This window comes from Sparus aurata, chromosome 11 (assembly GCF_900880675.1).
Source record: "Sparus aurata chromosome 11, fSpaAur1.1, whole genome shotgun sequence".
NCBI lineage: Eukaryota > Metazoa > Chordata > Actinopteri > Spariformes > Sparidae > Sparus > Sparus aurata.
The window spans coordinates 29,955,356-29,982,601 of NC_044197.1; the positions used below are offsets into that span (position 1 = coordinate 29,955,356).

General features: G+C 41.7%; 1 protein-coding gene across 2 annotated transcripts; it reads left to right on the forward strand.

Moving 5' to 3' along the window:
• The first annotated feature begins 6,331 nt into the window (after window positions 1-6,331).
• Window positions 6,332-26,421, forward strand: fetub (fetuin B). 2 transcript variants are annotated; one of them, XM_030433946.1, is made up of 14 exons: window positions 6,332-6,604; window positions 7,845-7,958; window positions 8,199-8,286; window positions 8,521-8,687; window positions 9,785-9,826; window positions 19,869-19,940; window positions 20,223-20,306; window positions 23,050-23,205; window positions 23,374-23,487; window positions 23,635-23,713; window positions 24,140-24,306; window positions 24,479-24,592; window positions 25,663-25,797; window positions 25,958-26,421. In XM_030433946.1, exons 1-14 carry the CDS (start codon window positions 6,389-6,391, stop codon window positions 26,210-26,212), a joined length of 1,803 nt encoding a protein of 600 aa, XP_030289806.1. In that variant the 5' UTR covers window positions 6,332-6,388; the 3' UTR covers window positions 26,213-26,421. The 2 variants fall into 2 exon arrangements, with proteins under 2 accessions (XP_030289806.1, XP_030289807.1); XM_030433947.1 differs by lacking the exons at window positions 19,869-19,940; window positions 20,223-20,306; window positions 23,050-23,205; ... (4 more) ...; window positions 25,663-25,797; window positions 25,958-26,421 and adding exons at window positions 10,201-10,287; window positions 11,521-12,541 and having other exon boundaries at window positions 6,338-6,604; window positions 9,785-9,898.
• The last annotated feature ends 825 nt before the right edge of the window (window positions 26,422-27,246 follow it).

Below are 27,246 nucleotides of genomic sequence, written 5' to 3' on the forward strand. Positions count from 1 at the left end.
TGAGCAGAGGACATTTCACAACTGCCTTAAGTTTACAGGCTAATTACCACTTCCTGTGACAATTGGTGGAGTGCCTCCTTAATGTCCTAAAGTTAGCATGCTAGGTCATCAGCTAGGGCTAATAGAGCTCAGTCATTAACTTCAGTGGTAACCTGTCACGAACTGCAGTGGTAGTTTTATCCTGTCTTGTATCATTCAACTCAGAAGAATCCTGTGCAGGGCCATTACTATATGTAGCATTCACAGCACGGTAAATGGTAAAAGAAGTATTCAATTATTCAAGTTCTCAGTAAACAGCACTTTAATTTATTTTAAATTAAAGGTTTTAATTCAATTGGAATAATTATAACTGTCAAATAGAATTGTCCCTAATTACTGAGTGAATGTGCTTCAACACTTTTTATTATAGGTTGAGATATGAGCCAAACTGTTACGCCAACAGATTGCGCAACAATCAGTGTGGCTCCAAATGAACTCTAACCTTACACGAAACCCTAACTTTTGCAGGCCAGGCAGGGGCCCCTGTATACATATTTACACTTGACCCATACAGTGCAGAGTTTGTGCACAAACTAGATCTGTCAGTATGCTGCACTCGCATTGTCATGGGTGATCATGGTTAACCCTAACCCGAACTCTCACACTTTCCTGTTGTTTTGCTTTAATCTCTTATTATGTAGTAAATTATTCCACAGTGTAATGGCTATAGAAAAATTACACCATCTTTGGATTGGTTCCCTCTAAGTCTTGTTTCACTATGGCGTTTTTTGTACACTGCTGGATATGAAATCTCCAAGGAAAATGAAGGCTGACTGTCAATCCAGCCTTGCTGGCTGCATGTACCTATTTTTGTCTGTTTTCACATCTCCACTGAGGAGTAAATGAATGAATAAACTTGTGTTTATTTCCTTTCAAGAAAACGGAAATGATTTAGTTATTTTTGTGACAGCTGCACCAACATCAATACCACACGCTCGGTTTTCACTTTAACAAGTCAATAATCATCATAAGAACACAGCAAAGCAAACTAATACAGAACATCATTCCGATATATACAGTACAGAGTTACTTAATACAAAATAAAACATAAACATTGTCACATCACATCCATAAGTACATTGCTGCACTGTCGGTAGAGGGTGGCATAAGTGGGAGAGCGTGGGAAAGAGAGAAAAGGGGGTTCATGAGGGGAAACTCAATGGACAATGCTGGAAATGACACCAAGGTTGCATGAAAACATTTACGTTTTCTGAGGCAGCTGCATTTGAGTTTATCAAGATAAGGCAGCCAAATAAAGCCTCAAAAACCCACTGATTGTAAGAGGGCAGACAGGAGGGAGAGGTAAAAAGTAAAAAGTGAGATGCAGGTATCATAAACTGTTGTTTCTAGCTGGACAAATGAGGCAATCAGTCGATAACTGTCATAAGGATGATAGCCCAGAGGCATTTCAAACCCTAAACACTCTGTCATTATGTGTTGATGTTTCGCATTAACACAATTGTCTCCAAGTCTTCTAAGTGGAAATGGAAGAGAGCCACATAGTAAAAGAGACAGAGTAGCACGTTTGCATGATTTGAGCTGGACCCAGAGAGGAATTGTAGATCAATCCGATTTCATCTTGAGGTTTTTTTTGACGGACATTTGGCCTTGTTTCTGTAACGACGTGTGTCAATGCCCGAGAAGTTAATACTATACGTATGTGACCCGTTTCATCAGCTTTCACATTTTTTTCTTTTCCACGAAACAGATGTAGAGAAAATGCAATACCCTTTTGGAGTGTAAATATTTGGAGATTCTGGCTTTGAATGACCAGATACAGTATGTCAACCTTCACCTCCACTAACCTGTGCTCAGTTCTGACTTTGTGTTTTGAAGGTTTTTAAAGCGTTAAGTGAGCTAAAACAAGTACCCATTGAAGATGATTTACCTTTTATGAGTACGAGTGTCATCCAAGTAAAATGTGTCAATATCTGCACTGGTGATGATGGAAAATCCTCAGTGAGGAGCTTACTTAAGTTTGTTCTTCAACGTTTATAAAAAACTTGTATTGTAAATAGACCATATTCACACAGTGGCCATATCATGCTCAAGGTGGAAAGCATGATATATATAGCATTTATCTCATGCTAAAACGTAGGGAATCTGAAAAGTTGTTTTCATTTCACTGCTCCCTGATTGATCCGCGACTGAAAGGACGATGAATAGCGAAAATCCGGAGGGACATCAGGCCAAAAATTCAAGATAAAACAACATAACTGACAATTGGCTTCCCTTACACAACATCTAACATTCAACCACTTGCTGGCTTATTGTTGATAAACGTTAAATGCATGCACACCTAAATCACACAGTAATGTTAGCAAGGAAGTGGTTGAATGCTAATGTTAGCTAATAGGTTATCAAATATGTTGTTTTACCTTGAAATATGGCCTGATGACCTGCTGGATTTTTACTATCCATCAACTTTTCAGTTGATAAATCAGCAAGTTGCAAAATGATAACAACTTTTCAGATTTGTAACCAACTTGCAACCTAGAACACGGTAGCAAAACATTACCCCGGCATTCAAGCTTCCCACCTTGAGGATGAGCACGAAGGAAAATGGCCGCCATGTGAATATGGTCTATAGTTCTCTTACTTTTGTGATCAAAACCATCAACATGAAGCTCATTTCTGAGGCTGGTTTGGAAAGTGCTTGGCATTGGACCTGCTCCGGAGCAGGGTTAAGCCATGGCCGCCCTGCCTCTAAGCAGGCCAGGCCAGCAGATGTAATGGAAAACGACATTACAAATGATTTATGCCCCATTTTCACATAGCTCATGTCAACCAGACACCCATTCATTCCTATAACAACCTCCGATTTGTTAGCAAAACTCCTCCTTTCATTTTTTTTTTCGAGCATATTCAAAATAACTGTAAATTTGGCAGGTGACTTTAAAAAGACCGTATCCAATATCTGCCGCAGCAAGTTAGCATAAACAACTAAGTTAACTGATTAGCCTAATGATTGTAGTATAGCTCTTTTTATGCATTGTTTATCTAAGTGAAAAGTTTGACTACATATTTAGCTAAAATTGATTGCCTGTTGCATACATGCATGCATGTACACAGAATATTTCTGACATTATTGGTCCTGTTTTTCTCATGACAATGATCCATACGCATGTAAAACAGAAAAAAATTGCTTCTCTCAGATGTCAGCCATGGTGTTTAATCCAGCTGTAAAGAAATGCATTTCCTTGCATTGAACACAAGGGATGTACACCTGTAATTATGGACACAAAACAAAACTGTGTTAATATGACACGGGTTGTACAGGTTGTATTCACACATCCCAAGTTTTTAAACTATGACAGCAATTTTCTACGTCACATAACCCACTCTGGACATTTGTGTTTTGATTTGAATTTGTACATTTTAAAAAGGTCATGTTCGGTACACAACATTTCCTTGCAAATGTTGTGCGTAGTATCTCTGCTTGCAGCTTGAGTAATGACAGTGCAATATTTGATTTTCTGTATGTTGTAACAAATCCACAAAAAAACTCGGTGCCTGATGCTTTTCAAGTCTGTTTTACTTATCTAATATAACAAGTCAATAACACAACAAACCGTTTCACTGAGTTTGTGGTGTTCTTATTTAATCCAGGCCATATTAGACAAATATCATGCTCAATACGGGTACTTCGCATTCACTTTGAAAGACAGACATAATCCTCATCACGATCCATAAGAGTCCTGCTGGATCAATGACCTAATTCAGATTAGTATATTTGAGTGGCCATGTCCCAGTGATTCAGTGTCTTGCATAACTGTACCTGACAGAAGTTGCAACACAGCAGCTGCACAAGAAATATTGATTTTTCGCCTGTTGATTCCATGGCTTGTTTATTTTTTAATGACAAAGGTCACATGTTTCACTGACACTGCAGGAACTTCACCTACAGCAAAAAAAGAGGAGTCTCTTACCTCAGAGTGCAGCTGCTGATCTGTGAGGACCAAAAAAACTTCAGAATTGTTTTGGGTCAAAGTAACGTGCTGAAGCATGACTTCTCCTTATATCTGCACACTTAATCCAAACAGCCCCCTATAGATAGTCTAAAGTCATGCTGCTGATTCTGTCCAAACTCTGGTTAACATTCAGTCATTATTGTCCAAATACTTAATCTTAAGGTATCTGCTCATGGCTGCCTAAGCTAGTGCTGGGCGATAAAAGGATCTTGATCATTTTCAGCTAATCGCACAGCAGAGACACAAATGAATAATTTTGATGCATGTTTCTGGCCCCTCCCCCTCCTTGGCTGGTTGGTTCTGTTGAATGTTTGTCACCTTTGTCATTCTGGCAATAAATAATTGTATTTTGTAAACCATAATTAACCTTCTGGTTTGTTTGACGTTCTACCCTAAGGAGAATACTCTTAAAACTGTAAATTCAACATTATCACTCTTGTTAAATATATATCATGATAATTATCGACATCGATTGACATAAAAAAACATATCATGATTGGCCATATCGCCCAGCCCTAACCTAAGCCATTGTAAGGGCTTGATTAAGAAGAAAACGGAAAGAGTGTGATCAAATTAAACAAAATCGAAGGTGAAATGAGACACAAAACTTGGCCGCTGATCCACATCTCAGTCTTCCACACCATTACTTTGTTTATTACATAAACATTGCACTACTACAGACACTTGACAAACGAGAGTTGCCATTGGCGTTTAACAGATAAGTCATTCAAAATCGAATGGTTTGTGTAGCGATTTTCCAGGGTAATATATAACATTGGAAGAAGTACTCAGATCCTTCCCTGAAGGAAATAACTGAGCATCAGTGAAGCCCTGCATCCAAAATTCTACTTAAAGCAGCACGATGTAACTTTTAAAGAGATTCTGTATAAAGACGGTTGATTCTTGAGTCTTACTCCCAAATGGCCAACTACAGACACTTTAGTTTAGGTTTTAAATTGCCTTCAAAGACACATAAATCCCTTTCAAACTGGCCTAATAACTCTCCAACACCCACTTGCATCTGGCTCTTTGTCTGTAATGTAAAATATGTACTATCAGCGTTCCCTCCCACTGTCAAATGACACATGGCTCCAGTTCCCATCAGCTGTGATGAAAAGCTCATGCTCTTCCATCCTTCTCCATTCAAGCAGCGCACAAACATTGTTCAGTCAGCAGAGTTTGAAAGAGAAGCTGTTGTCAATGGCTTCTATGTCAGTACTTGCCAGCTGCCTGATTGGTGCTCGGCATGTGCAACTCTCAACTGAAATGTGAGAGAAGTGAGACGTCCAACTTGATGAGGAACTTCCATCATCAGCTCTAGAAAATGAATGACTTATCAAACTCAGAATGTTGTTACTTAGCACTTTTTAAAGCAAGTTTAAAGTCTTCTGGATGTAGTCTGATGAGGTCTATGATCTGCTGCTTTCTACTTACCTGCAGTATGTGCGGTCTTGCTACTGAAACTTCTGGTGACTTACTCTAAAGGGGTATTTATAGATTAAGGTTCAATTGTAGCTATAAAGTATATCCATGTAACTGCTGTAGCTTAATCATAGCTAGTAAACTCCACTATAGCAGCTATTGAGACATGTAGCGTCAACGAGAAGTGAGAATACTTAGCCTGGGCTGCTTGTTTCCAGTGGTCGTGTCTTGATGGTAATCCCAGATCTTAATAAAGTGATCATTTTAACCCAAGCTATGATCAAACCATCACCAACCGAAGGCATATACATTTCAAGACTTTCGCAATTTTATGATGACCATCCAGTATTGACCGGTTGACCCCTTTAAAATCACTAGCCCACGTCAGCTGCATTTTATGATGACAGTGGTGACCTGATGCTGCTTTGGTCAGGTGGTACTGTTTGTTGTCGAATTAGTAATATGTTGAATGGACCTCAGTCTGATTGAGATCATTGTTTAACTTCTACGTTATCACTGCTGTGTATGGATTTAGCACAAAAGTGGATCAGGCAACTTCCAGCCCACTCCTTATTGATCCCTGAGAGATGAGTGAGACTGCGGGGTTGACTGTCTCCCTTCTGATTAACGCTGATAAATGAACTGATTCAGCATTCCTTGATATGACCGAGTGTTTTGGGAGGGGGTGCAGGTCAATGGTTATGTTTACCTAAGATGACAAGGACAGTGACTTGGTGATTGAGTGTGTGTTTTTGTGTGTTTGTGTGTGTGAGAGAGAGAGAGACAGAGACACAGAGAGAGTGAGAGAGAGAGAGAGAGAGAGAGAGAGAGAGAGAGAGAGAGAGAGAGTGGGCGTGCCTAGAGTAGACAGCAGCAGGATATAAAAGGTGACCCTACCCCTCTCTAAGCATCTCTCTTATCAGCCTGAGTAACTGTGTGCATCCCAGGTCTTCACCATGAAGCATAGTGTCCTGTTATCGCTGCTGTTGGCGTTGGGCTGCATGCACGTCCACGGTGCACCAGTGGAGCAGGATGGCATGCAGCAGGGGTCATGTGAAGATGCCCAGGCGAAGGGTGCTGCACAACAGGCTCTCAACAAGATCAACCAGGACCGGCAGGAGGGATACGTGCTCGGCCTCCACCGCCTGTCCAATGTCCACATTACCAAACATGTGAGTCACGACACTGAACGCCGCTACAGTGTTCATTTAATATTCTTGCTGCAGTATTGTTTCCCTGTAGAGTAAGGATATGTTTCCAACAAAAATGTAGAATTAAGGATTTAAGTTAAAAGGAGGGCAGCTCAGAATGATTACAGGAACACTTAATTCTCAGTGTGGTGGTACAATCTAGATCTGTCAGACCACTTTATCTTTCCTCTGCTGAGATCTGGAGATAGACAAACACCATCACAAAGAGATTTCTAATAGATCCATAAAAGAAACCCCACGTTGTACTTTTTACTCCATTGCATTTATTTTGATAACTTTACTAGTTACTCTGCCATTTGCAGGCTGCAGAGCCAAAGCAGCATATTTTTGAATTAACTTCTGACCAGATAAATGCAGATAAAAAACAATAGACTGACTCCAATAATCAGAATAATGGTTAAAATATAGATCAGATAATACTAATAGTAACAGAAATAATAATAATGATCTTAATAATATAATGTAAGTATGTGGTCATTTACTTTCACTTGTGCTTTTGGTGCTTAAATGAATTAATTGTTTCATTTAATATAATATTCTTAAAGACCAATTCCCAAATAATATGGGTGAGTCTCACTATTACCACTATAAAAAAAAATGTTTCACACAATATCTTCACTTATGACTAAGTATGACTTTTGGTTACTTTTTAAAAAACAGTCTGAAGTGTTTATCTACAATTAAGCATATGAGTAAAAGATTATTTTAATAAATAGGTTTTGAAGGCCACAGTCTCAAGACTCTCCACTGAAACCCACACTCGTTCTTTTTCTGCTACTGACCAACTACAAGTGTTTACCTGTAGAGAAACTGCTGTTTGCATGAAATTACAGCAACAACAAATACAAAGTGTGTTTTTGCAGCTTTAGGAAGACTGTGTGACCCTGAACACAATGCAAGAAACTAATTAGTGATATATGATAGCTATAGCAATTCTATAGCTATAGCTCATCAGTATCCTAATGAGTGTAATGATGAGTGTAATTATGAATCAGAAATCAAACATTTAAGACTGTTCTGATCAGGAGATACCAGGGATTATTGGAAGAGTAACCGCCGATAGTGAAAGTTTCATTCATCATCAGTCGTTTTTACCAACACACAATGAAATGAGGATACAATATCCATCAGGATGTGACTGACTGCAATAATAGCTTGATCATTTCCTGATGTATGTACATTCTGTATGTGTGTGTCACAGGATGAGAACGGCGCAGTTTTCTACCTGACTCTGGATGTTGTTGAGACCAACTGCAGCGTTCTCAGCAGGAAGGACTATAAGAGCTGTGAGGCTCGTCCCGTCCACGATACACCGGTAAGAAAACACAAGCTAACACACACTCTCGTATAGAGGTTTAGTCCACATTGATATTTTATAAATGCTAACTTTATGTTTTCTACGCTTACGTCTCCTGTTTTCATATCATTACTTATAATATAATAATGATAATAATGTAAAATAACATTCCTGTTCTTCCATGTAAGTCTTATTTATTTGTATTTGTGCAGCACACTTAAATATCCCCTGTGCTTATAATTGTGTTGGTCTGTGCAGGTTTATGGACAGTGCAAAGCTGCCATCTTCATCAACCGAGTGCAAAGAGTGGTGCGTCTCTACAAATATGACTGTGTTATCAGACCAGGTAAAAACAAACAAACACACTGTTAATAAATTCAAATACAAGAACTCACGTTACTATTATCTGAAAAGTAAAAAGTTAAGTTATCAAAAAAGACATCTTGTCCCACAGTCACCGAGTAAATATTTGGACATTAAACAATTCTGCTGATAAGGTGAAACGACTTCCAAAGCTCTTCAGCTGGACTTCAGTTGCAGTACAAATCTGTCACATTTAAAACCGTTTTTCTCTGCTCAGTTCCTGCAGCTAGGGTGAGTGAGACCTGTCCTGACTGTCCATCTCATGTCGCCTTTGACAACGCCGAGGTTCAGAAGGCAGTGTCTCTCTCACTGGAGAAGTTCAACAAGGAGAGCGGGCTGGCCAATCACTTCTCTCTGCTGAAAATCTCCCGTGCTACCATGGGGGTAAGTTTTCCACATGTCCAAGATATCAAGGGACATACCTCTTCTGTATCCTCTCAATGCCATGAATTGCAGTGTTTTTTCCAAACGCTTACAAATATATTTTAACCCTTCACAGACTAATTCATTGGGGATAAATGCAATAATATAACTAGCATAATTTCTCTTCCGTGAACGCTGAAAAAAACTTGTTGTAAAACTTGTTGTTGTTGTGGGTGAGCAAACGAAACACAGCAGGTCCACACTTTCTGAGAAATAACTACAAAAAAAAGAGTCAGTTTGTGCCGAAATGATTTCTTTTCTTGCATTTATTTATTTATGTATTTGATAGTGACAAATGAAGAGGCAGACAGATATGTGGCTATGCGCTGTGACCATTCATATGCCCCAAAGGTGTTGTGGAATTTCCGCTTGTCTGATCATTCAGGAGAGATGAAGAAGATTTAGAGACAGCGATGACTTACGCTGAAGTAGTTTATACAAGCTCGATCAAGGAGGAACAAAATAACAGCACAACTGTATGCATAGTGGATTGTCAAGTCAATCCTCCCCAACCTTCTCTAGTTTCAGGTTATATCCCCGAGGCTCAGGAACGTGGGAGACAGTCTGCCTACAGCAGATCGGTCAAGGCCGTGCTATGGCTTTACATAAACAACAGCCTTGGTTTGTCAGAGATCCGTTTTGTAAACATAACTACAGCAGTTTCGAACTGCTAAGTTTGCAAAGACCATCAGAGATATAAAGTCATACATGAGACGTCACTATGCCCTCATCCAAACGTTATCGGGCCTAACCTTTACACAGGGTACCTACAAAATCCAGAGAGTGCCAGAGAGTTCTGGGCCATAGATTTTTCTCCCACAAAAGTATGAAAGTACCTTATTTTGGCTTTATGTCAGTTATTGATGCAAATCAGAAAAATCTCTCTGGTTAATGCAAAAGCTTGCCATGTAATATTTTCTACATATAACTAACCTCACGAACCTCCTGAGCGACTCCCATCTGATGTGTGTTTGATGGTTTGAAGATGTCGAATCAAAGATAAGATTATGCATATTCCTTTGTTAACAGTTCATTTATTTCCATGTATGCGTATCCAGATGGCCATGAGTATGTATTACAACGCAGAGTATACCATCCAGGAGACCACCTGCCCCAAGAGCACAGAAGCAGTGACGGCTGACAAGTGCCCCCACATGTCCTGCGAGTTCGCTGTGAGTTGTGCCAAATTGCTATATTTTCACAGGTTTTTTTGAACATTTGAGTTAGTTAAAAGGATTGTTTTCAATATTCATTTTGCATGTTGAAAGGAGACAAAGTAACTCTTGTATGTACTGTATGTATTAAACAACGCTATACTGTCACTGAAAACAAGCTGAAGAGAAGAGGCCAAATAAAATGAGACAAATAACCTCTTTTCTATCCTTCCAGTTTGAGGTAGAATAATCAGGTTATTTCTTGAGTTTTTAACGCTTTCTCCTCTCTTACCTGTTCCTTCTTGTTCTTATCTCCTCAGCACAAGGGCTTCTGTAAGGCATCCCTATTCTACTCTCCCACCCGTGATGCTGAGACCAGTGTGGAGTGTGAGATCTATGAGCCAGAGGTAAGACTCACTAAGCCATGATGAGACACAGTGTCGCATTGATTTAACTATTTTGTTTTCTGTAGCTTTGTTTATTGTGATTCTGTGGTAACGGGAACAATCACACATCAAATTTGTCATACCTCAATAATAGCAATGATTAAACATGATTAATTCAGAGCTGCTGACTTCAGACTTAGAGTTGAGTAAAAAGAACAATCTGTCCCGGCCGATCTGATTTTATATTGATCAAGTCTGATTTGATAAAATAACAGAACTTTAAACATATTTTAAAAAGGAAAGAGAGTAAGCAGGCCTTACAGGGCGACAGACTCTGAAGATTACATTTTCTCTTGTATTGCTTTGAAATGGCATGATCTCAATTTTCCCCATGTGTAAATATTTTGAATCATTCAGTTAAAAAGATGTGGTTTAAAGATTGACTTGACTTGGATGTCCTGAAAGACTTTAGACTTTGAAGATTTAATACAATTTAGATATTAGGTTTATCCCTTAGTGTCATACATTTGGTAATAAGTTCAGTCACTAGTCTCCCATTACGCAGGTTTACAATCCAACCATCTGGTTCATATCCGGCCAGTCACAATAGTTTATCTAACATGGGGCTGGTCTGATGTTAACTGACAGAGGAGCGTCGCTTGTTACATCACTGCTCTGTTTGGTTGTAGGTCAGTCCACAGCGCAATCCAGGCAGTGCTGATCAGATATGAATGAAGATTATGTTTCTGCATTGCTTATTTTTTATTGCCTGGAAGGATTTCAGAAACATATTTCAGAGTACCGTTCAGCTGTGATACAACAATTTGTGAACAGGCGCCATTTGTTCGTGCACGAAAACGGACCAGCTACATCACACATATTGCTCTGATTGGGTTATTATGCACACATTAATCTAAAATGAAATAATAACTCCAGACTAATATGCAATTGCAAATGTAATGTGCCACAAATGTAACATAAAGCCCCATAAAGTGATTCTATCTGTAATTACTTTAGTGATAACAATGTTATCATAGAACAATCTTACAAAATGAGAGAAGAGGAGAAGAATTATCCTTCACAACTTGCTCTAAAAGACTTGAGACTTGACAGACTCAGAGACGGCATTCTCATCATGTCTTCATTGTTTATTATCACAGTGAATGTATTAGAGGACGCGCACATCTTAAATTCTACCTTTTGACCCAAGCTGTTCTGTTTTGAACATCACTAAATTATCTTTGTGCTCTCCAGGCTGCAGAGGCACAGAAGAAGCTGCACTTGTTGGGCGGAGAGACCGACCACAGCCACAATGCCACACACACACACGACCACGACCATGACCATGCACACGCCGCTGACCAGACACACTCACATGACCATGTACACGACCACACCAAGGCCCACGCTCATCACGACCAAACTGCGAAGCACGCTGACAACAGCGATCACCACCACACACACGACCATGAGGGCGGCAGCCACAGTCACGCTCACGCCCACTCCCATGACCACGGGCACGGTCACGATCACGTGCACGCTCATCACGCCAAGGCACACAACCACAGCGGCGACCTGCCCAACCAACACCACGACTACAAGCACGCCGACAGCGAGCACACCCACGACCACGACCACGAGCTCGCCCTCGACCACGAGCACAAGCACGCTCACCTGCACGAGCATGAGCACCACCACCATCACCACGACCATGACCACGAGAAAACAGCCCACGACCACCCAGAGGGCATGGTGAGGATGCTGCCCGCTATGGACCGACCCATGACCCTGCCCTCCTTCCCCGATGTCCCCGCCGGTGGCCCTGAAGTGGGAGTCACCCTGCCCCTGAAGCCCGACCCCCAGATCCCTGGAAAGATGGAACCCACCATCGAGGCCTTCCCCACCACCGTCTCAGCCCAGTGCCCCCCAGCAGCGGAAGGAACCAGCCTGGTGGAGAAAGTCTTCGCTGAGGACCCCATGTTCAAGCAAACTGCATGAAGAGGCACCTGGAACTCACTTAGCAACTGAACGTGTTTTTAAAAAAAAAACTCACGCAAAGACAAAGACTGAAGTATAGTGAAGACAAGAAGTTGAATAGATCTGCACCTGACACGATGCAACACAATTTGACTGCTTCCCGGGTTAGGGTTAGGTGGAAACCTCCATCAACCACACAGATTGTAGTACTGTGCAATCAACCTCGCAGACATAAAGGTTTTATGTTTGTATGTACTGTGCTTGACTGTGCAAAGTCATTAAAGATTCCACAAATATACTCATCTAGTGTTTTTCTATTAGTTATTCATTTCACTACTGTTAATAATATCCAGGGAATAATCTTTAACACGTTTTATGCAAATAAGACAGACAGAATCATTTTCTTACAACAATAATTTCATAATAATAATAATAATGAAGTGGCTGTGTTATTAAATTGCTGATGGTCAACTGGATAAAATACATTAAAAAAAGTCTATTTGAACAGGCCTTTTCCTGATAATATCTATGTGTTTATTTTAATTTAAACATATTCAGAGTGTTGTGTGCCCTGTCTTCTGTCTATGTATACAAGAGAACATCTGGATTAGGAGATGAATCACACAAACAAGAACATGACAAACTAAAAAAAGGCACCTAGACTTCTTATCCTCGCAACAAAATTGAGGGTGAAGTGAGACACAAAACTTTGCCGCTGATCCACATCTCAGACTTCCACACCATTACTTTGTTTACTACATAAACATTGCACTAATACAGACATCTGACAAACACAAGAGTTGCCATTAGACATTCAACAAATAAGTCATTCAAAAGTAATTGATTGTGTGGCAATTTTCTAGGGTAATTTATAATGGTGGAAGTACCCAGATCCTTCCCGGAAGGACAAGGACTGAGTATGAAGTCCTGCATCCAAAATTTTACTTAAAGGGATAGTTTGGGTTTTTTGAAGTGGGGTCAAATAAAGTACATTTCTATAGTCGGTCTGTTTCCCACCGTAATCACCGATCAGCGCAGCCTCAGTTTGGAGAAGTAGAGAGCCGCTCCAGCCCAGACACTCAGCTTTGTACTGCAGTGAATGGGGTCCAGATAAAAAGCTAAATTAACCACCTAAAACAAAGCTCACCTTAAAAAATCTATATCAGTTCAAGTGTACATTGTATAGGGAAAATTCACACCGCTTCACATCGCTGTCAGACCGGCCTTTCTTTTGGCACTACATTTTCTCAAACGTAGAACCTCCGTATCCCTACGCATTTGTGCAACTGGGCAACAGGTGATCTGCGAGCAGCGAAATACAGCTCGAGGCCCAGTTGCTGGACGAGAGGTTTACTTTCGATAAAAACAAAACTTAACTCTCCGTATCCCTCCGCATTTAATCACTGAAACTGCAGGTCTCCGACAGTATACTGCAAAACCAGGTTGTCCAGCTGCGGCTGGGAGATGAAGACAGCGAAGCCGCTACTGTGCGCCCTTGATGTGATTTGGGTGGTAGAGGATCTGTTTTGGCTCGCTGTTGCCGTGTCTGTTGATTTTTTATTCACTCGCACATATCTTGAAAGGCTAGCCGGGTGCTTTAGTTCAGTGTGCCATTTCAAGTTTGCTGTTGTTGATGTACGGAGTTGCTTCTGGAAACCTGGCGGGCAAAATTAACACAAAAAGGTCCGGTTTTTCCCACCTTGATCATCACCGACCTTCTCATTAAATTGTTTTAAGTAATCATGCAAAGATGCCATATTAATGGTGGAGGCAGAGTAGGGCTGGGTATTGTTAAAAACCTCACGAATCGATTTGATTTCGATCCTTTAGGTCGCAATTAGTTTCAATATTGATTTAAATGCTTCTATATTGATTTAGTAATAACTTGTAATAAACAAATAATTCATTAGAGTACCTGTTGATAATTTTAAAAAGTAATCTTAAATCTTAAATTATAAAATTTTCCTCTAGGAAGTTCTAGTCTGAAATGTAAACAAAGGCACACGATGTGTTTAGTTATAAAATAGTGCAACCATAGTTAAGCTGAGAAAGTGCCATTGTTTCTGGGACTGCATGGTACATTTTTGTCTGACATAAACATAGACATAACCGCGAGGGGGTAAAAAATTGACACTGAACCCCACTCTCTCCCTGGAGGAGAGTGCTACCAGTGGGCGCATGGTGCAGCAGCCAGGGTGAGACCAGCTGCGCTGGGAGTTCACAGTCTCCGAAAGAGCGATGCGTCAGACATCTCCCCGGCTACCTGCCTCAGGAGCTCCGACAGTGTTTCCGCGGCGCATCAACCCCCGACCCTCGAGCAAAGTCGAGAGTGAGGCGTTTCCAGCTGCTGGAGCCGGGGACCGAGAGCGATCCGGCGAGGGACAGCGGGTGGTTGGGGGTGCTGCTTGCCTGAATCGTTTGAGAACATTTTCTGAATCAATATTGAATTGAGAAAAAATATATTGCAATGCACTGATGAATTGATATTTTTACCCACCTCTAAGGCAGAGTCTGAGGTAGTGCTGCAGCCTTCATTTGTTTTTGCCTCCATGCTTCGCATTTTGATGATGCACGCAATGGTGCGATTCTGTGGGGGCTGGTGTTGCCAGATTGGGTGATTTCCCGCTACATATTAAGGCCTAATTACGGTGTGTTTTAGCCAGTTTTCGCCTGGAAGGCTCTATGGAAATCTGGCACTCTCTTGAACAAAGTCAAACTTTGGGAGAGCGCCGTTCACAAATGCCAGAATGAACGCGTTCACAATAACATTCATCAAGTAGAAATACAGTACGTTCAGTTGATGTTCAACCACGTTATGAACAAGTTCATGACAATCATTCATTGAATGCGCTCAGGCACAACACTGGTTGTGATGATGACTTATGAGATTTATTTCCAACACCAACCCTTGGTGAGTTAAAGTTTTTTTGCCGGTGACAGACGCTGTTTTTTCGGGCAGAAATGTGACGAAGAGTTGGTAGGACAGGTGGGAGGACAGATGCTTCTCCACGTATACCAATACTGCACCTTTGATACTTCATCCAGAAGTGAATCAACGCCGGAGCATTGTAACACCTGAGAATGAACCTCCTCCGGCACAAACAGGCGGTTAGGGGGAAGATGTACCAGGGTCAAGGTAAATGCGTTGAGTCTTCCACACAATGATAAGCAGGGGAGAAGAGGCGAGATAGATCATCTGGTTTTCCATTACGGGAGCCTGGTCGGTATGAGAGAGTCCAGCTGAAGCGGCTTAGGAATAAGGAACAGTAAGCCTGGTGGGAGTTGAGCCTTCTGGAAGAGTGAAGGTAAGACAGGTTCTTGTGGTCAGTCCAAATGAGGAACGGCTCCTGGGTACCCTCCAGCCAATGTCGCCATTCCTGAAGAGCCAAGACAACTGCAAAAAACTCCTGGTTTCTAACGTCATAATTACTCTCTGCTGGAGAGAAACGCCGAACGCAAAAAGCACAGGGATGGAACTTGTGTGCAGAAGGATGGCGCTGGGAGAGTATGGCCCCCTTGCTGGAACCCAAGGCATCCACCTCTACCACAAAGTGACGAGCTGGGCCAGAATGCTGAGAAATGGGGGCACTGGTGAATAATGCCTTCAGTCTCTTGAAGGCTGCGTCGGCTCAGGGAGACCAGGTTAATGGAGAGGGGGTTGAGGCCACGACTCGGGTGTACTTGCAGGTGAACCTTCAGTAGAAGAAGGCCAACCCCAGAAAAAGTAACAGCTTCTTACATGGAGAAGGTGTGGGCCACTCCTTCACCGCCCGGATCTTGTGGGATCAGGCTGAAGCCTCCCCTAGGCTACCACAGATCCCAGGAAATTGACTTCAGTGGAATGGAAATTATACTTATCTGGCTTAACAAACATCTTATTCTCCAGGAGTCTCTGAAGCACCAATCTCACTTGCGTATTTCGTCCAATTAGAAAATGAAATTGTTCAACATGTCATGGAGTATGTCAATCAGGGCTTGAAATATAGCTTAGGCATTATTAGGGCCAAAAGGCATAATCTGATATGCAATGTGACCAAGGGGATGGTTAAACGCTGTCCTCCACTCGTCGCCTTCCCAAATGCGACAAGATGGTGGTGGCCATTAACAAGGTCCAGCTACGTAAAGATCCTTGCTTGACACAGTGGCTTGAGGGACGGAATCAATCAGAGGAAGAGGGTATTCATTCTTCACCGTGATAGGCGACTGGAGGGGAGAGGAACACCAGGGAGAAGATTGATAGCACAGTCATATGGGCGGTGAGGTGGCACAGACAGGGCTAGTTCTATATCTAAAACTCGAGCCAGTTAATGGTACACTGGTGGCAGTAGGGACAGGTCAGGAGGCTTAGAAAGGACAGTGGCAGATACTATGGCAGGTTTGGCAGCGGAATGGAGGCAGCAGGAGTGACAGAAGTTGCTTCAGCTGAGAATGAAGGCTGCCGACCAGTCTATGTGAGGGTTATGTAATGAGCCAGGGGAGACCCAGTACCACCGGTGAAGTCGGTGAGGGGATGCAGACAGCTGGAGGAGCTCACGATGGTTACCAGAGATGGTTAAGGTCATCCAAAACGTTTACCATCTTGGGGACGCCAAGAGCTTCAATAGGGATAAGTGCTTGTTCAACCAGGGCAGATTTAGATTCAGATTCCGGAATCCACAAATACATGAATGGGAAAAGACTCACGTGACCACTAGAGGGATGCAGGAAGATTTATGCAAACAAGACAGCTGGAAATGGAGTAAACCTGGCTAACCAATGTGCCCTCTTTTATCTGTGAGCCAGACCTTTTGGCATAGCTGGACAAGAGGCGAGGAATCCAGATAGTCTATGACTGGTGCAAGCTCTCTCCCTCCGTCTCTCTCCAAGACAATTATTCAACCATATGACCAGGGTTATTAATTCTTCTAGGGAAGCTGGCTCTTCTCTAGAGGTTAACTCATCTGTCAGGCCTGGGCAAAAAGGAGGACTCGGATGCAGAAGTAGAACCGTTTAGACAGACTTTTATTCTGAAAGTCTTGAGTATCTTCTTCAGAATGAGTGACAAACAATTTGGCTATGAAATCTATCCTCGTCAAATAGACAGGGAACTAAGAATCAAAAAAGTCAGGAACACACCTGGCAATAAAATACACAAAAATCCCTCTTAAGGGAGAAAAAACAAACAGCAATAACTACACTGATCTAAGAAGAATTATACTATGAAATTTAAGCAAAGGAAAGTCGCTCACCAGGAGGAAAAAGCAAAAGGCTACAAACTTAAACTACGCTGCTCTGAGCTATAAATCTATAAACAAAAATCTCTCACAAGGAGGAAAAGCAAAGACGCTATGCAAACTTAAACTAGCTTAAGAAACAAGCTGACCAAAAACAGTACAAAACAAAAATCACTCGTCTTCAGAGGAATACAGAAAATCAGAATAACACAAACGAGAATACTTGATGAAGGACTGTGGCTGGGCTGTGAATCAAGGGCTGCAGGTACACGATAAGACGAAATACTCTGGCAACGAGACAGGGGAAGACACAGACTATATACACATCAGGGAGGGAGCACAGGTGGGAACAATCAGGAATCAGGGGAGACGTCAGACCGGTGACACAAGAGGAAGGGCAAGTGACCTGAAACGAGAGGAGAGTTACTTTTCAAAATAAAACATTAAATTCACAAAACAGAAAACCCAAGACAGGACAGCCCTCGCCGCAGTGTGACATCATCCTGTAGGCTGTTTGACAAATACTTCTCGGAAAAAAACAAGAGAGTTAACAGAGTTAACAACAGGTAGATTACTCACAGTCGAAGGTATCACAGAGGGGGGGTCCAGGTGGCTGGGAGGTAATCTGCTTAAGTTGATGGCTGAGCTGAGATGTTTGAGCATAAAGCCTGAGGAGACTCCATTACCTCCCGGAGCATGTGTTCTTCTTTTCCAACGAGGATGCCTTGAGGGCTGGGCCCCAGGTGGAGAGATTCCGGATCTGCTGGGTCCATCGTTGGGCAAATGATTCTTTTATAATACGTTGGTAAAGTATGACCCAGAAGCAAACAACAAGGCAGGGATTAGAGTTCAGAGGAGGTATATTGAGGCTTCACAGGGGTTATGCACGTGAGAGTAGTGAAAGGCTCTGCCCGAGAGGAGGGGGAGGAGGAGAAGAGGTAGCTCACAGTGGCGCTGGTAGATAGCATAGCATCTGGGGCTCAGGAGAGCTCAGGGCAAGGCTGCTGGCTGCAGGGGTGCTGAGAGCTGGGTCACTGGAAACAGAGCCACTGGTATTTGGAAAGGTGGATCACTGAAGGCAAAAGAAAGCAAGGTTCAATCTCATGGAGAACACAGAGAACAATGAGAGAAAACTCTTAAAGCGATTAGCACTGGCAGGAGCCATGTACCATGTGGTACAGACAAAATCATCTGGCAGAAGGTAGCATGAAGACTAGGGCTTTTCAGCAGGGTGCTGATTGCCAATCAGGGGTAGGTGTGTGTTTGTGTCAGCAGCTCCCGGTGACGGGAAACCCCGCCCAGGCTCTCAGTGCAACTCTGCAAGCACAACAAGCACAAAACCAAAACATCATAAAAAAAAAAACATGCACACTACATAGAAACATGACTGACTGTGACAAAACGTATAGCAAAGAAAAGTTTCTGTTTGAGATTTGAAATGCATTATGAGTTATTTATGAGTGTAATTATGAAATATGACTGTGTTATCAGACCAGGTGAAAAAACATACTATTAATACATTCAAATGCAAGAACTCACGTTATCATCATCTGAAATTAAGTTATCAAAAAAGCCATCTTGTCCCACAGTCACTGAGTAAATATTTGAACATGAAAAAAACTGCTGATAAGGTGAAACGCCTCCAAAGCTGTTCAGCTGGACTTCAGTTGCAGTACAAATCTGTCACATTAAAATCCTTAAAATCTTTTCTCTGCTCAGTTCCTGCAGCTAGGGTGAGTGAGAGCTGTCCTGACTGTCCATCTCATACCGCCTTTGACAACGCCGAGGTTCAGAAGACAGTGTCGTCTCACTGGAGAAGTTCGACAAGATCTGCTCAAAGTCTCCCGTGCTACCAGTGGAGTAAGTTTTCCACAAGTCCAAGATATCATGAGACATACTGTATAAATTGTGGATAAATGCAATAATATAACTAGCATCTTTTCTCTTCGACAAACATTGAAAAAAAAAAAAGTTTTTTCAGTGTTTGTGGAAACACAAGAAACAAAGGGTCAGTTTGTGCTGAAATTATTTGTTTTACATTTATTTATCTATTTATTTGATGGTGACAAATGAAAATGCAGACAGGTATATGGCTATGTGCTGTAACCATTTATCTGCCCCAAAGGCTTTTGAGAAGGAAATTATTGATATAAAAAAAAAAAAAAAATCTTTCTGGTCAGAGTAAAAGCGTGCCATGTATTATTGTCAAAATAAAACTACATGCACAGCTTCCCTCTCACACCTCCTGACCAACTCCCATCTGCTGTGTGTTTGGTGGTTTGACAATGTTGATTCAGAGATATGGTTATTCATGTTCCTTTGTCGACAGTTTCATTTCTCTCCGTGTATGTGTATCCAGATAGAAATGAGCAAACGTATATAGTTATAGAGTATATAGAGTATACCGTCCAGGAGACCACCTGCCCCAAGAGCACAGAGGTAGTGATGGCTGAAAAGTGTCCCCAGATGGCCTGTGAGTTTGCTGTGAGTTGTACCAAAATTGCTATGGTTTCAATTTTTTTTTCACATTTTACTTAGTGAAAAGGATTGTTTTAACATTTATTTTGCATGTTGAAAAGAGAAAAATTAACTCTTCACACAAGGCTAAACTGTTACTGAGTTCAGGCTGAAGAGAAAAGGCCAAAAATTTGACAAATAATCAAATCAAAGACTTTTCTATCCTTCCAGCTTGAAGTAGAATAATCAGTTTATTATTTGAGTTTTTAATGCTTTCTCCTCTCTTAATCCTTGTTCTTCTGTCTGCAGCACAAGGGCCTCTGTAGGGCATCCCTCTTCAACATTATCGGTCATACTGAGACCAGTGTGCAGTGTGAGATCTATGAGCCTGAGGTAAGACTCACTAAGCCATGATAAAACACAGTGTCACATTGATTTACTTATTTTGTTTTCTGTAGCTTTGTTGAATGTGATTTTGTGGAACAATCACATATCAACTCTATGAGACCTTTTAGCGATGATTAAATATGATTAATTCAGAGCTGCTGACTTCAGAGCTGAGTTACAATGAACAATCTGTCCCGACTGATTTGATTTGAGACTTGAAATATTCAAGTATCAAGTTTGACTTGGTAAAATACCATTAAATAACATCAGATTAAATTCAACACAAAAAAGGCAAGATGGTAACTATCAGGCCTTGCAGGGCCACAGGCTCTGAAGATTATATTTGTTCTTATGTTGCATTTGAAATGGCATGGTCTCAGTTAAACACATCATTTTCATCATGTGTAAATATTTTGAGTTCAAAAGATTTTAGATTGACTTGACTTGGATGTCCTGATAGAATATAGACTTGATTTAAAGGATTTAGTACAATTTAGATCTTAGGTCTATTCCTTAGTTTCATAGATTTGGTAATAAGTTCAATCATAAGACTCCCATTACGTCCACCATAGTTGTCTTTCAGGAAAAACTAATCCAACTGTCACCTGTGACCACTGACTCATGGGATAGAATGGGCTTGATTCAACAGTTGGCACAGGAAAGGAAGGCTTGGAAATGGGACAGCCCGTTTTTGCTGCAGTGACATATTCAGTCTTCCAATGCAGCCTTCGAAGGATGCAGCCCCAGAATCGAGACAAATAGGGATTCCAACATTTCAAGTCCATTTGGTCAGATTAGTATACTCAAAGTTGTGGCTGTTGTCATGTAAAAGCCCAAGACTGAAAGATCTTGGCAGACATCAGTATTTGAATCTTGCAGAGCACTGCAGAGTCTAAAATTTGGTGCAGATTTTGTGACAACTGGGTGCAATCTGCCCAAAGGCGTTTATTAGATCCTGCTGATAGACAAACATCACCTCAGTGCACTCACCGTCTGTGTGGGTGCACATTATCTTTGTGGACACGTATTGGTCGAACTCTGCAAACAGCGCTTATCTGTGTTCTGTAGCCGCACCGCAACTGCAGCTCTTGTTAGCTGTTTAAGTGAACCAGAAGAGTACAAGCAGTGAGGAATCAGCAGTCTGTGATGGAATAAAACAGAATCGTTTTTTTTTTTTTGTAAACACAACATGGTCCTTGAACAGAAAGTCATAACTGTGGATAAGAAAAAAATATTAGGCTGATTGATCCAGTAACATGTGAGAGCATAATGAAATTCAATGTACAATAAAGTAACTTTTGTACTAACAAGTGATCATGCATTTTTTTTCTGATGGTTTAGGGTTTCTTTTTTTCATCAACTGAAATCACATGAGGATCTCCAGTCTACTTAGCATCTTAACATTGTTACATAGACCAAATGCAATTGCTAATTCAGCTTTTATTTGACCTTTTAATACTTCTATGGAGACCAGAGCCGTAGCTAAAAAGAATATCAATAGATCAGTAGAACTGTCTTAAAGGAGCACTGTGTAGTTTTGGGGAAGCCATTTAGATCAGAAGAGAAAGCTTTTCGTCTTCTCAGCAAACTGAATAAAGAAACTGACCTTAAAGGACAACACATTTTGCATTTCAATAACTATGTTTATATGTGGCGGACCCTGCCTCCTTTCTAGCTTCAAATGGTGTTTTTGAGACCTTATTGTCTTGTTTATTCAGTATTTTAAATATGTACCTCATCAATATTGTAAATAATAAAATTCTGAGTTTGACTTTCTTCTCCAAAACTTCATAGTGCCCATTTAAAGCAAACCATAATTCACTCTGCTGTTCTTCTGTAGGCTCACCCAAATTCTATATCAAGCAAAAAAAACTAAGAAAAAGAAATGTGACGACCATCTTACAAGGAAATGTATCTACTGTGAGTTGCTGAGAAATGAAAAGCTGTTCAATCCCTAATGTTAAATTCTCAGTCACTGTTGTCCGACTGATTGAATGAAACCAAGTTACCGAAGATACTATCTCCCCTATACTGCTGTGCCACAGGGAAAAAAGTATGAAAACTGGCTTCATCCCTCCTCTTTAAAACATCTTGGGCTCCACCATTAGCTGCTCAGTCTTCGTGGTAGTGCAGTTATCTGTTTGAATTAGTCATTTGCACTTAAATGTGTTAAGCAGCTGACTGTGCTAGCACCTAAAGAAAGCTGTATATTTATGGTTCATGCTGCAGTCATTTGCAGTTTGATTTGTTTCAACTGTAACTTGTACTTCTTTTGTAAATGTTGACAGACCGAGATGGAAACAGCTCTGCTCCATGGAGTTTCTTGCAGCATTTTCTGCAACAACAGTGTCACATTAAAGAAATTGAATTATTGATACGTTTTTCTTGAATTGAATTTCCACTGTTCCCCAGTGTACTATGACCCTTCACTCGGTCTGAGTCAGCCATTGGCCTACAGAGCAATAGATAGCAGCTGTTTGCTCTTTTTTTGGGAGAGAGGGGAAAGTCTGGCATCAGTCTCTCATGCGTCTGTCCGAACCCTGTCTGGAAAATCTACGATTATAGGTCTTTCAGAACAGGGCCTGTGTGGGTCTGAATGTTAAATTATCTACCAAGGATAGGCTTTTTTTTTAATTAGAGTTTTGATTTAGCCTGATCAGTGCATGTGAGTGTGTTTATGTGTGTGTGTGTGTGTCTGAGGATGAGGATGAGTGTGTACCTGCTGGTCCTGTGTCTGGCTTTGCTGCAGTGGGAGGGGAGAGCCAGTCCAGACCCTCCAGGCTGCAACAGTCCTGAGGCTGTGAGGGTGGCAGAAGAGGCCCTGGAGCAGATCAGCCAGGACCGGACAGATGGATACATCCTGAGCCTCAACAGACTGTACGACCTCTCTCACACTCCTGACAAGGTGAGGGCGAACAATGCACACATGCACACACACACATACACACACACACACACAGATGCCAAAAAAAACCTACTGTCTTGCAACACACTCCAATCCAGCAGAACTTCTTGTAGAGACTACAAAAAAATAGGATGTAATAATAGTGTATGTGCGTGTCTGTGTGTTCAGGAGAAAGGTGTGTCATTCTACAAACTGACCATTGATGTCATGGAAACCAAATGCCACATCACCAGCAGGAAACCATGGAAACAGTGTAAAGTCAGAGATATTGGTGGCGTTCCAGTAAGTACCACACGGTGGTGTACCATCACTCCTCCAGATCAACTTTTTGGTTGGCTCCAACGAACTCAGCCTGACCCAGGGGCCAGCTTAACTCTCCTGACTTTTAAATGTGGTTCTGATGCTAAAATGTGTGTTTTTGTCCTTCAGGTGTATGGAGAGTGTGAGGTATCTGCCTCCATCGGCTCTGAAGTCCAACTTCAAAGCTACGCCTGCGCAATACGTGAAGGTAGATCGATGGACTCATTTGGACTTTCTTCTTCTTTGATAACACAAAAAAACATTTTCAAAGTCCCGGTCAAAGAAGTTGTTGTTGGCGCTTCACCGCTTTGATTCTGTAAATGTTAGTGAGGTGTGAAATTAAAGATGCTGACTTAAATTGAATTTTCTCTCCATATATGCTCTGTCCCGAAATACCTCCTGAAGGCAAGTAAACACGTCATACATGAGTGATTTTGCAGAGTTGCAGCCGGAGAGCAAATATCCGTTAGTGACAAAATACTATCAGCTTTTTAAAAACATGTTTTATGATAGATAAAACTGCCAGAAGGAAGAGAGGGATGAAGAGAGCTGAAAGTGTAGCTGTAGTACTTGAGTTAAATCACTGTGTCTTAGCATCGTTTCCACTGATCTTCCTGTTAACCCTCCTGTTTAGTTCCTGCCACGTTAGTGGTGGCTGAATGCCCCGACTGTCCCACAGCCGACAACTTGAATGAGCCAGTCGTCAAGGAGACGGCCAATCTCTCCCTGCAGAGGTTAAACGAAGAGAGCCGGCTGGCCAATTACTTCACTCTGGAGAACATTACAAGAGCCAGTTCACAGGTTTTAAAAAAAATAATAATGATAATAATCAAGCGATCAGCCGAAGAATGTTTGTTTTGCGTAGGTTTTGGGTATCATCGATTTTAGTGCTCCTGAGGCTACACATTTATTGAGCAGTTTACAGTTGTGTAATACTCTCACATGTGTGTATGTCTTTGTGTGCCTTTTTCAGTGGGTTTTTGGTCCATCCTACTTTGTGGAGTTCACAATTGTGGAGACAGTGTGCTCAAGGAATACAGACGCCAGTGAACTGAGCAACTGCAAACCTATGGACTGTCAGTTTGCTGTGAGTCACACACACACATGTATGATCTATTATTAATATGTATTATTTATAAATGAATCTTTTGGTATCTCTCAATCAAAACTGCACACAATTTTATTTTAAATTCTGTTTCTTGCCTTTGAAATTGTCAATGTTTTCATTTTTGCGGTAATCGTATCCTTTAAATTACATTGCATTGCTTTGATGTATGAAATATGCAATGGAAATAAAATTGCCATGCCTTGCTCTGCTTTAAATGTGTTATAATACATGATTTACTGTACTTAGCCAGCACATGGACTGTGTATAATCTTGGGCTACACAAGTATAAAAGAAGCACCAGACAGTTGATGGTTCGATGTGAAATAAAGTAAGGGTTAGTGTTGGTGGGAATGATTGGCAGTTCAGCTAAGCCAATTCATGCAAAAGAAGAGAAACAGAAAAATACACCCGGCCACCTGAGCCATGATGTCCCCCATTTTGCGCAGTTACTCCTTATTTTTCTCCTCTCAATCTACATCAGAGCTACTTGCAACACATATTCTTGATTGGAGGTGGCTATATCAGCGAGAGTGATGAGAAAATAACGGCAAACGCCGCTGTGTCATACCAGCTGTGTGTGTGTGTGCGTGTGTGTGTGTGTGTGTGTGTGTGTGTAGCTGCGGTCCTGATCTTTGCTTTCCAGCTTTTGAATGACGTTTACAGACTACCCAGAGTTCTCATGTTCTCATTTATGGCTGCTAACTGCCACTTGTGTGGTGTGTTAAAGTGCAGCTTTTTGGCCAAGACACACGAGCTGTAGGCCACAACAGACGAGGCCTTCATCACTGCTAGGTCTTTGACATCAGCTTGGTGTGTCCGGGCCCTTAGATGTTTGTTTTTTTTAAAAAAAAGCTGTATGAGTGAATGTTCAAAAATGTTTTCTCATACTCACCTTCATGTCCATTCCTGTGTGATTTCCAAGAGACCTTTCGGCTTCAATTGCTCATTTATTTACATTTTTAAACTCCTTCACTCTATTGCTCAATCTCTCTTGCCTCCGAACTGGATGTCACCACAGGCTCAACCATTCTTGATGTCTCTCCTCTCAGCATAGAGGCTTCTGTTTGGGCACACATGTGGCCATGGAGGACCAGTTTGAAATCAGACCCTCTGTTGGAAATAAGGACAGCTCGTTTCCAAATCGGAATGCTGTTGAGGTGGAGTGTGAGATCTACGAACCTCAGGTACCCGCTCCACCTGCAGTGATGCACCCAGTACACTTACTGACATCTAGACTATGAAGGCTTTAAGAGGGCATTTCTTAAAAGTTCCAGACGTTTCCTTAGATCAGAAGTTGAAACTGTTAGCCACACTCTTCCTCTTCTCTTTTCTTCTCCGCTGTAGGCTGCTGTTGTGGAGGAGCAGGCCCATGTGAGAGGAGACAGTGGGCACACCGTGCAGCAGCACAACCACACACACCTGCATCCCCATGAGCACATGCACTCAGTCACACCCAGCTCAGACCTCGCCGTCTCCAAGCCACGGGGCTCCCTTGGGACTGTGGTGGATCAGCCTGCTCCTGTCAGGTCCTCACCTGCAGCCAGCTCCTGTCCCAGTCCACACAGACACAATCTGGGTATAGTTAAACTCAGGCTCTGATTGGCTTGACCAGGATGGTCGATTTTTGATCAGTTACTCAGCTATAGCTTTCCTGCATGTTGTGATTAGTAAAGAAAGGACACGGATTTGCATAACAGGAAGATCATTTTCTGGAATAGAATGAAAATGATTTGGCAGATTATGCAAATATGTGACCTGGGTTCTGTGGGACATTGTAAAAATTAAACTTTTTCCATCTTAAATTACAAGTTAATGGTTCTTTAATTCATCATTAAAGGTTACACACACTGCATGCACTTCAGTGTTACAAGGGTGGTGTCTAAACAGTCAGGCAGTTGAGGTGGGTGGAGACAGAAGCCTCTTTTATACTGGGCAGCAAGCTGCAAATTTGGCCGTCTTTTTTGCAGCTATAGGTCCATGGATTTCGACAGATAGCGGTACATTGGGGGACTGTTTTGGTCCGCCTCCCTTTTAGAAAGACAAGGTGGCACATTGCCGCCCTTGCCGTCTCTAGCCTAAAAAAGGCTACAGACGTCAACTGAGGTGAAAACACTCTGTGAATAAACATTTATAAGTCTACTGGCAGGTCACAGCAACCCACTAGAGTTCTAAACCACTGTGGGGTGCAATGGGGTGCAATGGGGTGCAATGTAAAGCTCTTATTTTGAAAACAAATTCGTTGTCACTGTTCACTGCCCAACTTCGTGCTTCACGTCACGTCACATATTTATGCCTACACCGGTGGCGGCTTTTGGAAAAGGAGGAATATTGCGCCTCCTTTTTAAAAAGACAAGGTGGCACATTGCCGCCCTTGCCGTCTACTGTCAACTGAGGCGAAAACACTCTGTGAATAAACATTTATAAGTCTACTGGCAGGTCACAGCAAACAGCGATCCCTATCACTCCAAATCACGCTTAAGAATCACCCAGTTTTAAAGTTTTTCTTCATAGCAAAGTGATCCAGCTCGAGTTGTCTGTTTATCCATGTGTTCACTGCAAACAGGAAGAACTAACGGCTAATTTGGCATACTTTTCATACTGTTCAATACCTCCTCTTTACATCTTAACATCAA

Coding starts and splice junctions, on each gene's coding strand:
- fetub (XM_030433946.1), top strand. CDS start 6,389: ATGAAGCATAGTGTCCTGTTATCGCTGCTGTTGGCGTTGGGCTGCATG. Junction 8,688..9,784: donor TCTCCCGTGCTACCATGGGG/GTAAGTTTTCCA, acceptor ATGCGTATCCAG/ATGGCCATGAGTATGTATTA. Junction 19,941..20,222: donor AGATGGCCTGTGAGTTTGCT/GTGAGTTGTACC, acceptor TTCTGTCTGCAG/CACAAGGGCCTCTGTAGGGC.